The sequence below is a fragment of the Ahaetulla prasina genome, chromosome 10 (assembly GCF_028640845.1).
Source record: "Ahaetulla prasina isolate Xishuangbanna chromosome 10, ASM2864084v1, whole genome shotgun sequence".
Classification (NCBI taxonomy): Eukaryota; Metazoa; Chordata; class Lepidosauria; order Squamata; family Colubridae; genus Ahaetulla; species Ahaetulla prasina.
The window spans coordinates 8,228,221-8,245,036 of NC_080548.1; the positions used below are offsets into that span (position 1 = coordinate 8,228,221).

A 16,816-nucleotide genomic window follows, 5' to 3' on the forward strand; every position below is an offset into this window, starting at 1 on the left:
TGAATTAAATAAACAGGGCCCATTGTTATTGTAATTTTGCTATGAAGCATCTGCAAGAAAACAGCCAAGCTCAGAGAGCATCAAGGACGATTGCTATTATCTGCCTATCAACACCTATGGGCTGCAGTGGTATTGGAGATGAGGTAGACATAGGATAAAGGTTCATGCATCTTCAGGGCTCCTTCAAAATCAGGCAGGGTCTCTTTAGAAGAGGATTCCACCGTAATTGGTCACACATCGTAACACCTGAAAGGATGGAATCAGGACTTCTGTAAGACAAACTGGGGCTGCAAACCCTGTGAAACCACTGCCTGGGTTCTAAGTCTAGTGGCCTCTGGGATGACTGTCTTATTGTCAGTCTTACAAAATTCTACAGCCTTCAGTACTTGTTTTTTTCTCCCTAGCCAAAAAAGGATCAGGAACACAACCATTTGTTGCATTGCACTTTGAGGGATATGTGTAATAATATTGGTTGCACACCTAGGAAACTAAGGGTGGAGTAAATCAAGCAATATTACAGAATTTCTCCCTGTTTTTGTGTAAAGCCTTTCCCCCCACCCACCTGGATAAATTAGATGCATTGCTAACTATATGACTATAGACTAAACTATACATATTCAAATTACAAAGAGTCATTGTATCACAATATTTCTGCTTCATCACAATATATTTGCTCCATCTCCATTCACAGCCAGTTTGGGGAACTAACCCTATGAGTCACCAATCCACCCATCTTTTTGATTTTTTTTCTTGAAATGGAGATGGAAATCTATTCTTTCAACATAAGTGATCACAAGATGGTGCTCAAAACAACTGTCCATAGAATATTTCCATAATGAATTTGTCAACTACCATAACAAACTCAACACGACGTTATGAACCACAATTATTATAAGTATAGCACCTTCTCTCTTAAAAAAAAAATCACACAGATAACTAAACCCTCTAAATATTTTCTGGAAGAACTGCTATGCAGATACTCCACCACTTATACAGGAATGGGGTCTCCCCCAAATGGAACTCCCCTATAACAAGGTCTGATCACCAAGGATAGTCCTGCTATTTGTTTCCATTAACTGCACATTATGAGGAATGTAAATTATGAAGCAAAAAGTATAGAACAAAACATTATTGACAAACTAAACCTGGGGACATATAATTTGGATACAGGAGCAAGATATGATACTGTAGATACTATTTTTAAAGCACATTTTTACATTAATTTAATTAAAAGTTAAAAATAGTACGTTACCAAATTTAACATTATTAACATTGGTTTATTATAATCATACATAAACTAGGATCTGGGAATGAAAGCATATCTAAGAATAATACATCAGTATAAACAGTTCAGAAGATTTAGAGAACTCCACTTCACCTTGATTATAGTCTTTTTCTCTGATCATTTTGAGACAGGGGCATTTAACCAACCTGGCCACTTGCAGGGCCAATTCCAAATAGGTTTGCTGTCCACTTCCAGGATCCATGGATGAATTAAATAAACAGGGCCCATTGTTATTGTAATTTTGCTATGAAGCATCTGCAAGAAAACAGCCAAGCTCAGAGAGCATCAAGGACGATTGCTATTATCTGCCTATCAACACCTATGGGCTGCAGTGGTATTGGAGATGAGGTAGACATAGGATAAAGGTTCATGCATCTTCAGGGCTCCTTCACATTCAGGTAGGCTCTGTTTTTCACTCAGTAAGGATTGAGGTAACAATCTTGGTCTCCCAAGGCTCAAAACCAAGAGCCAATATTTGCATCCAACATCTCTTTGCTAACAACTGCAAATGCAGTGTTGGCGGCACTAAAATCACCTCAAAGGAGGAAAACAGATGGGAACTTAATAATTAGCAGGCAGAAGCTCAGTGCAAAGGAAGAACAAATTAATGTACAGTATCTTTTTAAATAATTCTTAAAAAGGTAGACTTTAATCATTGCTAAATTGACAATGCCCATGGGACTGAAGTTTCACCTTTTCCATTCTTGCTGCAGAATTAAGCCCCACCCCCCATTTACTGAAGCTAATTTATGCATATGGAATGAAATTAATTCATGTCCCTTGCACTTCCATATTTTAGACATCTCCCAGTGCAAATGCTAACTTCAGAGGACAGATAGAGAAGCAAAGGGATACAATCTTTATTGAAACTTGTTGCTGTCATCACAATTATTAGTCCGTCCCTAGACAATTTTTTGTATTTTCTTTTAAAGTATGTTAAATGCAGTCACAGCAATAACAAGCCACCTTCTTTGAAGAAATCTCATATTAGGAAGAAGTCCTAGAGTTTATCATTATGAAGCAAAATAATAGTAATATTTCTCTCTGACAGCAGAAAGAAAATACAGAATAAGGATCACAGAACAGCTTGGATTCAGGTCCAGGTATATGGACCAGTTAAAGGCATATTTTGTTGATGCCCAGAAGGTGTTTAGTCTGCAAAGTTAAAACAAACTACTACTGGTAGGTAGATATCAGAATTCTTCACCCACAACATTTCAGACTGTAAATTCTCACTAACTCAAATCCCACCTAAAAATGTTGCGATTTTATTATGTTTGATTCCTTCCCACTCCTTCATGTAGATATAATTCAAAAGTTCCTGCTGGCAGCCCTCACAATGATGTAATGGTACAATAAATGACATATATAATACAAGGAAATAGTTGACCCTCCCTGCCCCATATTCATTAAAGAGAAAGAATGGAGAAAACAGTTGCTCAATATGGTTATATGAGTATCAAATGAATGAAGAGGTATTAAAGAACGTGTCTGTTAAGTTCGCCCATCCGATACGGTCATGTGAATATCAAAGATCAGAGGTCTTCAGAAACAAGAGTGCTTTTATTTAGTTATTCATTTTATTCCTCTTAAAAAATAAGCAATACAAATTTGTACTTGCCTTTAAATGCAACTAATTAAGGTTTCATTGTCTGATGCAATAATTTATTTCACACACCACACAAATCTTTGCCAATTATCTTCCCACCATACCTACCCTTCCTTGATAAAAGAATTTTCATTGATCTGTTTTTTTTTACTGCAACTAGTTCAGATTTCTTTTTAAAAAATCAACTGAATGATAAATAAATTCCTTATTGTTTGGAAATGCACCATTTTCATGTAAAAGAAAATAAACCGCATTGTAAATAGATTGCCTTTGATCCATTATTATTACCGACATTGTTATTTTTAAAAAAAAATGTCTGGCAGAAATACAGCAAAACACTTCGAAAAGTCAAAGGGGCAAGTTACTAACAAACAGACTATTTCTTCCCAGAAACAAGATAGTTTCTTTAATGAAGTATAGCAAAACTTTTTATTCACCACTTTTTAAAAAAAAAAAATTGTAAGTCTTATAGAATTAATCCTATCAAGACAGAATGCAGAAACAGATTCTCATATAGAAATACAATTAATGCTGCCAAAAGAAGCAGAATCAGGCTAAAAGTAGCATCACCACAATAGGCACTGTCACATTGTCTGTGAAACATGTAGGATAATATAGAAGACATGGAACCATTCCAAAATATTTCATTTTCCAAAGGAAAAGTTTTTTTAGAAGCAAAACAAAAATCAACATTGAATCCTGTCCTTTCCTATATTACAAGACGCCCCTGTCTGAAAGAACTTGGAAATTATTCACAGCACTCTAAATAAATTCACACATGCATACATAGGATGAGAAATCCCTCCAAATCACTTTGACATGATCTGCCCAGAATGCATGAGATTGTATGGAATGGTTCTTTCTAAGGAAAAAAAATGAAAGAAGGGAGGAAATAAAAATAAATGAACTGATTTATCTACTATCCAAGATTTGAACAAATCCTATCTAGTGAAAGCAGACAGCATAACCAGGGTAATTCAATAGCTTCAAGAAAAAAAATGTCATTCCTTTACAGAAAAGGATCCCACTGAATACAGAATGGTATTAAGCAGCACTTGTCATCCTTAGGAAATTCTTGCAGTTACCGCAACAGGCTAATCAGTCACATCCTACTTTAAAAAGTTGCTTCCAGTAGACCAGTGGTGGGTTTCAAATTTTTTTACTACCCGGTTCTGTGGGCGTGGCTTGGTGGGCATGGCAGGGGAAGGATACTGTAAAATCTCCATTCCCTCCCAATCAGCTGGGACTTGGGAGGCAGAGAATAGATAGGGGCGGGGCCAGTCAGAATTTTTATTACTGGTTCTCCAGAACTGGTCAGAACCTGCTGAAACCCACCTCTGCAGTAGACATTTGCAAGCTTTAGGCCACAGGTGTCAAACTCATGGTGTCACATTGCCATCACATGACATATCGCAGTGTTTTTTCCCTTTATGGAACTGGGGAGGGCATGGCCTGCACATGACGCATCTGGTCTGTGGGTCAGCAGTTTGATACCCCTGCTTAGGCTAATGCTCAGGTGGTTTTATTTTAACTCAGAGTCAATTTCAGACAACCAGTTTTGGAAGAACTGCAGTATATTAACTTTCATGAGGACTCAGTTTCCAGGATCATATAAGAGTGAAGCTTAGAGGTAGTGCTTGACTTATAACCATTAGTTTAGTGACCATTTGAAGTTACAGCAGCACTGACAGAAGTGATGTATGACTGGTCCTCGCATTTATAACCACTGCAGCATCCCCAGAGTCACAGGGGTCAAAATTCAGGCATTTGGCAACTGGCATGGATTAATGACAGTTGCAGTGCCCCTGGGACACACGATTATCATTTGTGACTTTCCCAGTTGGCTTTCAACAAGAAAAGTCAATGGGAGAAGCCAAATTTGCTAAGAACTGTATGGTTAACAACTGCATCAAAAAAGGATGTAAATCAGGCATGAATCACTTAGCAACTGCCTTACTCAGTGACAGAGGTTCTGGTCCCAATTGTCATCATATGTCAAGGATTACCAGTATTACAAACTAAGACCAGATGTTTTACATTACCTTAATTTTCTTGTGAAAGAAAAATGAGGAGAATTATACATGAAGCAAGTTCCACTATGTTGACTGAAATAACTTTTGCTCTGTCTGAAATGAACCTTCATATAATATCATAGGGATGATAATATATTTAACAGGAGTAATAATATGGAATTTTAAATACTTGTCTTGAGTAGCTGCCCATCCAGAATTCCATATTTCTGAGCAGTTTCTGGAGTGTTAACAATGATTAGCTGGGGATATACCATTTTTTCCCCAGTAGTGACATAGGAGGCATCTGTATAATTTTCTGTGCAATCAAACAACATATTTTATTTGTGGGTGCTTGTGTGCATGCAGGCATATATAGGGAAACTTGGGTGGTGGCCTGCAGTGCTCCAGTCTGGGTCATAAGATGAGACAGGAATTGGCTTACAATGGAGCACTTATCAACATTTTGAGCTGTGACCCAATAAAAATATATTGGTATTTTTTTTCTAAATTCCTCTGTTCCCCAGCATTCAATTTGAGCCAGACCAGGAGTGGGCAACTATGGCCCTTTTATGAGCTATGGTTCAGCTATGGCTGAGAGTGGAAGTCTGCAGGTTGTAAGATCATAGCTGCCCACCTCTGATCAAGACCACTTTGAAGTTTAATCTTTCATTTCAGTCTGTTCCTGATTCGGAGAATTATTATGTTGATGGACAGATAAATGAATGCTCAGAGTCCTAACCCCTTTTATATAATTTCTTTTCAACAATCCATTGGCTTGGGAAAAAACAATAATTTGCTAGGTGGCAAAAGGCAAAGTATGCTGTTTTCTAAATCACAAAAAGCGAAGCCTGGTTGGTTACATATTTAGTCTTCACTTCTCAGCTTTTATTAATCTAAATTTTTCAACTACTATGAACACAGCAATAAGCTTGCTAAACATTTGTTTTGTTTTCTTCAATGTCATAAGCCAGAATGCAAGAATACTATAACTTAAACCAATCTGTTCTAGAAACTGTCTGCAGGGATTCAGAAGCAAATCACGTTCAGGATATGGCTAAGATGCCATCTCAGACAAATTTATCCTAATCTAAATGTGTTGGCAAAGCATTTCAACTGGTTTTAAACTATTCTCAGCTGGTAAGCACTTTCTGAAATGATTAAAATTCTTTAGTCATTGAGGTTGTTTCCCCTGCCACTCCCCAAATAATCTTTTTAAAGTTGCATTTCAAAAGGAGTATCTAGGAAAACAAATCAACATCATTTTTTTGTCCTGTTAAAAATGCATGCAAGTTTCTGTCAACCAAATATTTTATATTTTGCTAAGCTTGTGTTATTAACTTTTAGAAATTCAATAAGAGAAACAGTTACAACCCTTCTCTATGGAGTTACAAAAATACAAAAACAAAGATAGTGTGATCATTACTCATCTTACTATAGGTCAAATCACAAGTATGATTTCCATCAGCATGTGAGGCTTCAAGACTTAATTTGCTTGTTTTATTTTCAACACCAATCTGGAAATATTGGTAGAAGTAATAAAATGTGACCAGGAAAAAACTACAGGTTGCCAGTGGATCAGAGAAAACATTTCGACATTTTTTTTCTACACTAGAAATGGTGAGAATCAGGTGTCTGCAATTTCTGTAGGGAGAGAAAGAGTTGGTTTCAAGTCTCTAACATCCTTTATGCGTAACTGCTTCTCAAGGATCCCTTCTAGAAATTAAAGTTTCCCACACTTCCAGCAAACACTGGTTTGTTTGCTCAGTCTACTAGCAACATAATGAAAAAAAAAATGATTCCTTGCTTTCTTGCAAGTTCTGCTCAAAGAAACATGCATATTAAATATTTTGTGTATAATTAATATTTTGTATATAATTAAAACAAACTCCCTTATCAAAGGCAACTATTGCTTCTGCAGTTGGAAAGATGGCAGTTGGAGAAGATGCTCTGCTGATTCAACAGTTCAGCCATACCAAGATGCAATAGAAACATGACAACGTTGAACACAATAGGGGCAGAGAGAAGAGAGATTGATTTGGTCTGTATACAAACATGATGAAGTTTTTGATGCTATGTAAGAACTAGAATGCATTTTATTTTATGGAGAGTCATTTGCAAAAAGTATGCATGCTAAAAAAAGCACAGCACTCCCTCCCCTCCTCTCCATCCGAATTATAGCACAGAAATATCTACAATATTTTGTGTCAATATTTTTCATGTTGGGTCTCCCTCTGCCCTCCCCAAACAAAGTGATTTAGAAATAGACGGCAAGGAATAAATCTATAATCTGACCAAAACTGAGGTCACCAGTTCATTTCCGTATGTTACAAATGTCAGATATTCATTACAAAATTCAGGGCTTAAATTCAATGCAATATAATTATTTATTTATGTTTATATATCGAACTTCTCAACTGCCCAGAGGGCTCTAAACATTCAACGGGAGCTATGGTGAAGAGGCTGCATATGATTAAAAATATTGTCCCTCCAAATTAAAACCAGTTATGGGTCCCACAATTGGTTACAGCAACGTGATAAAAGGAAGAATCACAGAAATGTTATCTGTCAATGTTAAAGCATGTTGAAGGAGAGGAATCTACTTTTATATCTATATTTTTCTAGGAAGGAAGTATTTGGTATTGGGGTAACTAGTACAGGAATATTAAGCACATACACACAAACAAACCACAGCTGACTGGGTGGATTATTAACAACAATTATGATATTGTTTTTCTCAAGTTTTAAATTACCATAGAAATACCCATTTGATACTATGGAAATTCTTGTAGGAAATGAAGAGTTATGGCACCATAACAAACACTGAACCCATGAAGCTCATAGTTTGACTGAAAAGCTGCTTTATTCAATTTCAATTTTTATTGAAAATGCCCATTAATATGTTCAGGCTGTAATAGTAGTCTCTTTTATGAGATATGGGAATTCAAAGCACATAAAATCAAATGTAACCAACATGCTAAGGGGAACCTGCCCCTTTCTGAAATGCTGCTAGTGGGGCATCTGAGTTGAAGGAAGGGAAATGCCAACTTATTCACTCATATCAACGCCTAAATGTAGTTAAATGCACCTCAAACTCTCCTTTCCATTTCTCAAACTTGCAAGGTTTCTGACATATGCTTCTGTTTGGAATAGTTTACACAGCAGTTTGTAATAGTCTTGGAAGTCCATGATAGGTTCTTGAATAAATAAAAAAGAACTAGACTAGATTTATTTATCTGTTCATCCATCCATCCATCCCTCCATCCATCTTCTATTGCTGCCCTTCTCAGTCAATGACTCTGGGTGGTTTACAGTTCAAAATATAACAATCTGAGCTGTGAAATATCTTAGTGTCTTGAGAATATCTTTTAAACACAGTAAGAACAGCTCTCAAGTTCTTTAAATGTTATCTACAGTGAAAATGCCAAGAGCTGAAAACTCCTCACTCCTCCTCAACTCTTCCATTATCAGACCATCTACAACTTATTTGTACAACAACAGGTCAAAGATTAGAGCTGAGCAATAGAGCAGAAGTGATCACTTGGAAAAGGAGTAAAGACACATGTTCGTTTTTTATACTGCCTCTTCATCTCTGATGCAGAACAAGATGGAATAACGAGCCAGAATGTCCACATTCATTGAGTTTGTTGAATAAGAGTCTTCCTCCCATTCTTAAAAAAGGTCACTGTTTTCTACACCTAATGAAAAAATGCAGTAAACCCAGTGTTTGTGAGAAATGTGCCCCCAATAGAAATAAGGCTACTTGGAGATGTGTACAGGAAACAAGTGTCTTAAAGATCCTTTCTATGTAAAAATCAGGCTAAAGCATTGAAGAGGCAAGAAGGAAAGTGCTAACTCTACATAAGAACCTGGCTTACAGATCTTCCAGTTCCTTCCTAAATGCCTTCCATTGCCTCTACAATTCATGCAAACAGGCTTCCCCTTTTACTCTTAGTATCCTCAAAAAGACTACACAGTTCTGCTCAATTTCTGCACTATTGTGACTTGCCCAGTTCTATGTTCTATATTCTCAAGTACAGAATTACCAATAAGGCAAATGATCCTAGAGATCTGTTTGTGTCTGTGTTTGTATAAACACATAGATCTCCAGAATGTCTTCTTATTGAAGTTACTGTTTCTTTCCTAAGAAAATGTGCAGTGGATAGGCACAATGACATTTAATATACCAGGAAAGGAAAATAAAACTGACCATGTTTTAGATTATTGTTTTTCCTTTGTTGATTGTTTCTGAACAATTGACCCAAGCTTACTGACATTTGTGCTTGTCAAGCATGTATCTGTTTCTGTTTGAATTACTTAGTAGAGTGCATGGCATATAGATGAGAAATCAAGATCCCTGCAGTCCTGCAAAGGACTCCTAAAAATATATACAGCATATGGTCCATTCCACTGTGCACAGGTGTGGACTCACACATATACACACACTCCTACACAGGCATCCCTTACAGAGTTAGTATGTGTTTGCAAACAGAGCACTAAACGGAGCAGGTGAGGCAATAATGTAGGGTAGGAGGGGAGAACAAGCATTACCATTCTGAAAAAGAGTGACATCATTCTGGTGATTGCTGGAAAGTCATATGGGATGTTCAAGGTGCTAAGTCTCACTCAACATGCAATGGTGGTTGAAACTTACACACAGATGTCTTCTGGTTCATGTCTTTACTTGGCATCAATTTCACGCCCCGGGACTTAATCTCCATTTGCTTTTTGACTGGAAAGGGAATGAAAGAGAAGAAGATTCAACAAAAGAGAAGCTATAAGGAGAGAAGGCATTTCACCTGACCAGTTAATTCTTTGCAATGTATATATGTGTTTGTTCAATTTCTATGGCCACCCATCTCGGTCAATGACTTGACAATTAACAAGACAGTTCATTGATTGACCAGTTTTCCATTTCTCCAAACAATGCCAACAAATCACTTTCATATAAATCAACCATGAAAGTTCCCTATTAAACACAAAAAGGTGCAGGGTGAAATGCTATAATGGATATACCATTTCAGAACATATAAAATATTTAAAAATTAAAGCACAATGTGCTTGAATATTAAATATTGAATATTAAAAATTCAAGCACAACAAATTATTTTACTCTCACACATGCATCAAAATACAAACCAAAGGAATATACATTTCAAATAGTTTTCTTTTACTATTGACATCATGGTATCCCTCATTTGCCTAAACACATGCAATTCAGAGGTGGGTTTCAGCAGGTTTTGACCAGTTCTGGAGAACCAGTAGTGGAAATTTTGAGTAGTTCTGAGAACCGGTAGTAAAAATTCTGACTGGCCCCACCTCCATCTATTCTCTGCCTATTCTCTGCCTCCATCTATTCTCTGCCTTCCCAACTGATCAGGAGGAAATGGGGATTTTTGCAGTAACCTTCCCCTGGAGTGGGATGGGAATGGAGATTTTACAGTATCTTTCCCTTGCCATGCCCACCAAGCCATGCCCACTAAGCCACGTCATGCCACACCCACCAAACCACGCCCACAGAACCAGTAGTAAAAAATTTTGAAACCCACCACTGATTGCAATCCTCCATAAATTAATATATGGAAAATCTTGAGATCTGATCAATGAAACATAAGAAGCTACCAACACTAATATTAACTATGATAAGGCTGTAACATTCTCATTTCATCTGCAGTGGGTTCTTTGAGTGAGCTCAATGAAATATTATGAAATTTAGCAATCTTAAGAATAAGAGCTAATTAGGGGAAAGTAATAAAAAATGGATCACAAAACAGAAACTAAGGACTGAAATGGCTACTAACTCTGGCTTTCTGAAAAAGTTCGGAAAGGTGAGTAGAAAGTGGAAGGATCAAGAATAATCAATCCTCAAATACTTATAACTTCAACCTCTACTGTTTGCTTTTGAAATGTCAAACATTTGTCTTTCTTAAGAATAAGTAATGCCTTTAAAATAACCAGAAGTCTTTAAAAAGTAACAATAAAACATTTGTTCTTAATCCCTTACATCCTCTGGTACTTCCACTCCTCGGAAACTTATATTTTATAGCAAACACTTAAATATTATGTCTGTGGGGAGGAAAAAAGGCTGTTTACCAAAATCACTGGATTACAAACCTCTGACATTTGCCTTAATCAGAGAGGAAATTATAGCAAAAATCTTTACTTCACATCATTTTTTAAAACTTTTTTTTAAAAGGCATGATTCAAGCAGGTGTATTTTAATAGCACAGCACTAATCATGACTGATTTCCCTCTTCTTTTATTTTTAATTCAGCAACATCCTATCTACAACGCAATGCTCAACTGAAAGATTATGACTCAATAGCTCAACATATTAAATGTGAAAGATGATTCATAAAGTTCCTAACTCGATTGTTTTTACTATTATGAGAGAAGAACATTGGCTGAATTACAGTAATACGTATCTGTATTTAACAGAACAAAGTAATATCGGTGGTCTGCAAAATGTAATTTTGGGCAATAACCATACTCATCCCTCTAAAAGGCACCACAGAATTCCTTCCATAGAATGGGCAAGGACATGCAAAAGGTAATATGGATAAAACCTAACTTTCATTTAGTTATATTTTTTTAATATGTTTCTCCGGGCTTTGGTGTGGGGTGTGCAAAAGAATCTATTTGAACACCAAGAGACTTTTAGGGGAGAGCGTGCCCATTGCCCTAGCTCCGTGATGGTGAACCTATGGTACGCGTGCCAGAGGTGGCACGCAGAGCCCTCTATGTCACCAGCTGCTCTTACGGTTTCCATCACATGCATATGTACCAGCCAACTAGTCTTCATGGATGCCGGAGCACCAGAAACCAAAAGACCAGGTGGCTGGTACACATGTGTGCGGCAGCCCCCTGGTCTTTGGGTTTCCTGTGTGCACATTCGCACTGGCTCCCTGGTCTTTGGGTGTGCCGGAGCACTAGAAACCCAAAGCCAGTATGTGCACCAGCCACCTGGTCTTTGGGTTTTTGGCACTCCGGCGCACGCATGTTCCAGTTTGGGCACTTGGTGTCGAAAAGGTTTGCCATCACTGCCCTAGCTTGTGAAAATAGTGGGATCCTTTCCAATTATGATTCAGATTTTGAAGTAACCCAGGAGCATCAGCAGGATCTTGGTGGTTTCGTCAGAAAGATAGAAGCATCAGTATGGCATTGTGCCATAAGCTCTGCCCATTGTCAACAAGCATGCAAAATTGGAACACATATACAAAGTGGTGAAACTTCTGTTGTGAGGCTGAAGTTCTGTTTTCATCAGTCTGATGTTAGTCATTACCCTCAACCAAAGATGAGGCTGGAGCCCCATTTTTCCTTCAAACCAATTTAGAAAATCAGCTACATACATACATGTGGGGGGCAGGAATTATTTCAGAATTTTAGACTTCCTAACACACTGCTGTTTACTGAACCATGTGCTTTAATGGCCAAAAAAGTAATGGAGGGGAAAGAAAAAGATTGGCACAGGATATAATGAGAATAGGGAATTTCAAATCATACAGTCTAAGGATAGGAAAGGACCTCTGAGAATAGAATAGAATAGAATAGAATTTTATTGGCCAAGTGTGATTGGACACACAAGGAATTTGTCTTGGTGCATATGCTCTCAGTGTACATAAAAGAAAAGATACGTTCATCAAGATACAACATTTACAACACAATTGATAATCAATATATCAATATAAATCATAAGGATTGCCAGCAACAAGTTATAGTCATACAGTCATAAGTGGAAAGAGATTGGTGATGGGAACTATGAAACGATTAATAGTAGTGCAGATTCAGTAAATAGTCTGACAGTGTTGAGGGAATTACTTGTTTAGCAGAGTGATGGCCTTCGGGAAAAAACTGTTCTTGTGTCTAGTTGTTCTGGTGTGCAGTGCTCTATAGCGTCGTTTTGAGGGTAGGAGTTGAAACAGTTTATGTCCAGGATGCGAGGGATCTGCAAATATTTTCACGGCCCTCTTCTTGATTCGTGCAGTATACAGGTCCTCAATGGAAGGCAAGTTGGTAGCAATTATTTTTTCTGCAGTTCTAATTATCCTCTGAAGTCTGTGTTTTTCTTGTTGGGTTGCAGAACCAAACATCTAACATATCTAATATAGAGATCATCTAACATAGCATGGACAACAAAAGCCTTTCTGTAATCAATGAAGTAGACATTGATTTATTTTTGGAATTATTCTTCTTTTTCAATTATACAGCATACATCATCACTTGTTGTTTGTATATACACTGAGAGTTTATGTACCAGAGACAAATTCCTTGTGTGTCCAATCACACTTGGCCAATAAAGAATTCCATTCCATTCTGTTCCATTCCATTCCATTCTATCTTGTTCCTCAGCCTTTTTTGAAACCACCTTGAACATCTTCCTTTCCAAGTTGGACTCTAATTTGCATTGGCTGACCTAAGCATTAGTTAGTTAGCAGGTGAAAGTAATGGTATTGCACAATAATTCAAACCCTCTATTAAGCCTCTTTTCTTTGCTACTGGTGTTTGACACCTGTTTGCTCCTGTGTCTTTCATTTTCTCCCAGAATGCCAGGATTATTTATTCTCTGACACAGAACTGGAAGTAAGTAAACTTGGTGCAATTATATACTGTGTAATGTATTACTGTAAGTTTTGGCGGGAGTTTTAGGCGGGAAATATCTCGTTCCTGATTGGTTGCAGCCTCAGGCTGAAGTGTATATAAGGAGAGGTTTTTCTCCAGAGAGTTGCTGGGTCACACTATATTAAAGAGCTGTTGTCACTAACCTGGTCTCCTGCCTCGTCAATACCCGAACATAACATTGGCGACGAAGGTGGGATTTTGAGGCAGAGCACCAGAACAGAGCTGAACTCACTACGAGAATCAAACCCAGCAAGGTGATAGCGAATGCAGCGATGACCGGCTACACGCCACCCACTCCGTTTGACCCTGCCCAGGAAACATGGGGAATATATATGACCCGTTTCGAAAGTTTCCTGGAGGCAAACGAGTTACAGGGAGTCTCCGACAACCGCAAACGGGCTTACTTCATAAGCCACTGTGGGTCCGCAGTCATCGCCGTCGCAGAAGCCCTGGCGGAGCCAACACCGCTACACTCCGTGTCGTGGCAGACCCTTCAGACCCTCCTGAAGAATCACGCACCGCCCCGTCCAAATACGCTCGAGGGTACGAGTTTGGGGAGGCAAGGCAACAAGAAGGCGAGTCTATCAGCGACTACATGGCAGCCCTGAGACAAGCCTCCAAGCATTGCGAGTACCGCGATCTGGACGAAGAGCTGCTGGAACAACTTATACGGGGGGTCAGAGACATCCGTTTGAGGAGACGGTTGCTAGCCAAGAGCAACCTGACATTGGCAAACGCTCTGGACGAAGCCAGAGCCCATGAGATGTCCAACCATGCAGCAGACACCTTGCAAAAGCGACTCACGCCGATGGCGGGCGCAAAGCCGAGCACAGTCCACCACGAAGAAACCTATCGTGAGTCAACCAGCGAAGAGGAGGAAGAAGTCCACTACACCGGAAAATCGACAAGGAAGACCCGGAGGAATGCGGAAGCTGTGGGGCGACATCAGCGCCAAAGATGTAAGTTCAGGGACGCCATTTGCCGGCGGTGTGAGAGAAAGGGGCACCTGGCCCAAGTCTGCCGAGCACCCCAACCTTCCCGCCGAAAATTCAAATCGGCCAATCAGAGCGGCTCTGAGTCAGAGATGCAAACCCCACATTCCCGCCGAAATTTCAAACCAGCCAATCAGAGCGCGAGATCAGCAAGGCGACCCGCGACACAGGAAAGAAAGAGCGAAGTCAAACCGAATGACTGTTACCATAGACCACGCAACTACCCGCATCGAAGAAAAGATCTTCACTAACCCAACAATTGAAGGCGTACCGTGCCGGCTGGAAGTAGACACAGGATCCGCCATCACAATCATGTCCTGGGACACTTTTGTGAAAGCCTTGCCGACATCGCAAAGCGCAAGCTACAGAAACAACGGCCCGGGTGCAGGATTACCAGGGCAACCGCATCCCTGTTCGAGGGACAACGACCGTCGAGGTCAAGCACGGAACATACGAAAAGACCCTGCCCATCACGTTAGTCGAGGAACCTTGCCAAGTTTGCTGGGGCTAGACTGGTTCCGGGCGTTGGGAATGGGGTGACTGGCGTCCACCGAGCGGATGCAACCTGCAAACGCCTAATGGAGGAATTCGCAGACGATTCGAGGACCGTTTAGGCAAGTATAAGGGACCCCTATATCCTTCAATTTAGACCCCAAATAGCTCCCATTAGGTTAAAGGCAAGGAGGGTTCCTTTTGCACTCAAACCTAAAATCGACAAAGAGTTAGATAAATTAGTCAGCCAGGGATACTAGTGCCAGTTGACCATGCCAAATGGGAGACGCCAATCGTCACCCTATGAAACCAGACGGGTCCATAAGAATTTGTGCCGATTACAAGGCTACCTTGAACAAAGCATTGCAAAAGAGCGCCTACCCAGTTCCAGTAGTGCAACACTTATTGCACTCACTAGGGCACGGACAAGTTTTCGCCAAATTAGACTTGGCACAAGCTTACCAACAGCTACCCGTAGATGCTAGCACAGCGGAAGCCCAGACCATTGTAACGCACCGGGGTGCCTTTAAGTGCACCCGGTTACAGTTTGGGGTGAGTGTGGCCCCGGGGCTATTCCAAAATTTGATGGAGCGACTCCTACAAGGGTTACCGGGAGTCGTGCCCTATTTCGATGATGTGTTGGTATCAGGGGAAGATTTAAGAGAACTGGGGAAGCGATTAAGGAAAGTTTTGGCCATTTTTAGGACGGCAGGATTAAAAGTTAAAGCAAGCAAGTGTCAGATAGGGGTCGAATCTGTGAATTTCTGGGTTATAGAATAGACAAAAAGGATTCACCCCACTGAGAGCAAAGTCAAGGCGATAAAGAGAGCCCCAGCACCCAAAAACAAGACAGAACTCCAGGCTTTCCTGGGTCTGGTAAACTTTACGCCGTGTTTTTAAAAGACAAGGCAACCGTTGCTGAACCGCTGCATAAATTGCTTGGAAAAACACAGTTTGGTCGTGGGGAAGTCAGAGAATAGGGCATTTGAGGCAGTAAAAGTTTGCTATCAAGCGATAGCCTGTTAATACAATACAACAACAGGCTGCCGTTAGTATTGGTTTGTGATCGTCCCCTATGGAGTAGGAGCTGTACTTAGCCACAGACTCCCAAACGGCACAGAAGCCCCTATAGCGTTCTACTCACGAACGATGTCCCGGCTGAGAGAAATTACAGCCAGCTAGATAGGGAGGCTCTAATAGTGTCAGGGTGAAAAATTTCACGAATACGTTTTGGGAGACTTTGACATTATCACTGACCACAGACCACTATTGGGCTTACTGGCTGGCGACCGCCCAACGCCAGTGGCACTATCACCCGCTGACCAGATGGACTATCTTTTGGCCGCCTACTCTACAAACTACAGCATCGACCGGAAAAGAGCTGGGGCATGCGGACGCACTGAGCAGATGCCCATTACCCGGGAAATCGAGGACCCTACTCCGGCACCCCGTTCTACTAATTGACTCTTGGGACTCTGGGCCAGTCACATCGCAGGAAGTGGCTCGGGCCTCCTACCGGACGTTGTCTTAAGAACTGTAATCGGTTGGGTTCAAAGGGATGGCCGCTACCGGGCGACCGTTTAGAGAATTTGTAAAGAAAAGAGGGGAATTGTCTGTGCAAGGGGGGTGCCTGCTCTGGGGGGATAGGGTGGTAGTTCCAGAGAAGGTGAGGAAAAAAGTCCTGGAACTACTGCATGAGGGTCACCCAGGAATTGTAAGGATGAAGGGCTAGCCAGGAGCTATGTCTGGTGGCCCCTAATGGACAGGAAATCGGTGACAGGGTTGGCCGATGCCAGGTATGTCAGGAATC

General features: G+C 40.1%; 1 protein-coding gene across 1 annotated transcript in view; it reads right to left on the reverse strand.

Moving 5' to 3' along the window:
* CSMD2 (CUB and Sushi multiple domains 2) overlaps positions 1 to 16,816 on the reverse strand; it is a 795,888-nt gene that overhangs the window by 337,749 nt on the left and 441,323 nt on the right. The window contains exon 7 of the mRNA XM_058195470.1: positions 9,558 to 9,635. Coding sequence (XP_058051453.1) covers positions 9,558 to 9,635 — 78 coding nt within the window. The remainder of the gene's footprint in view (positions 1 to 9,557; positions 9,636 to 16,816) is intronic.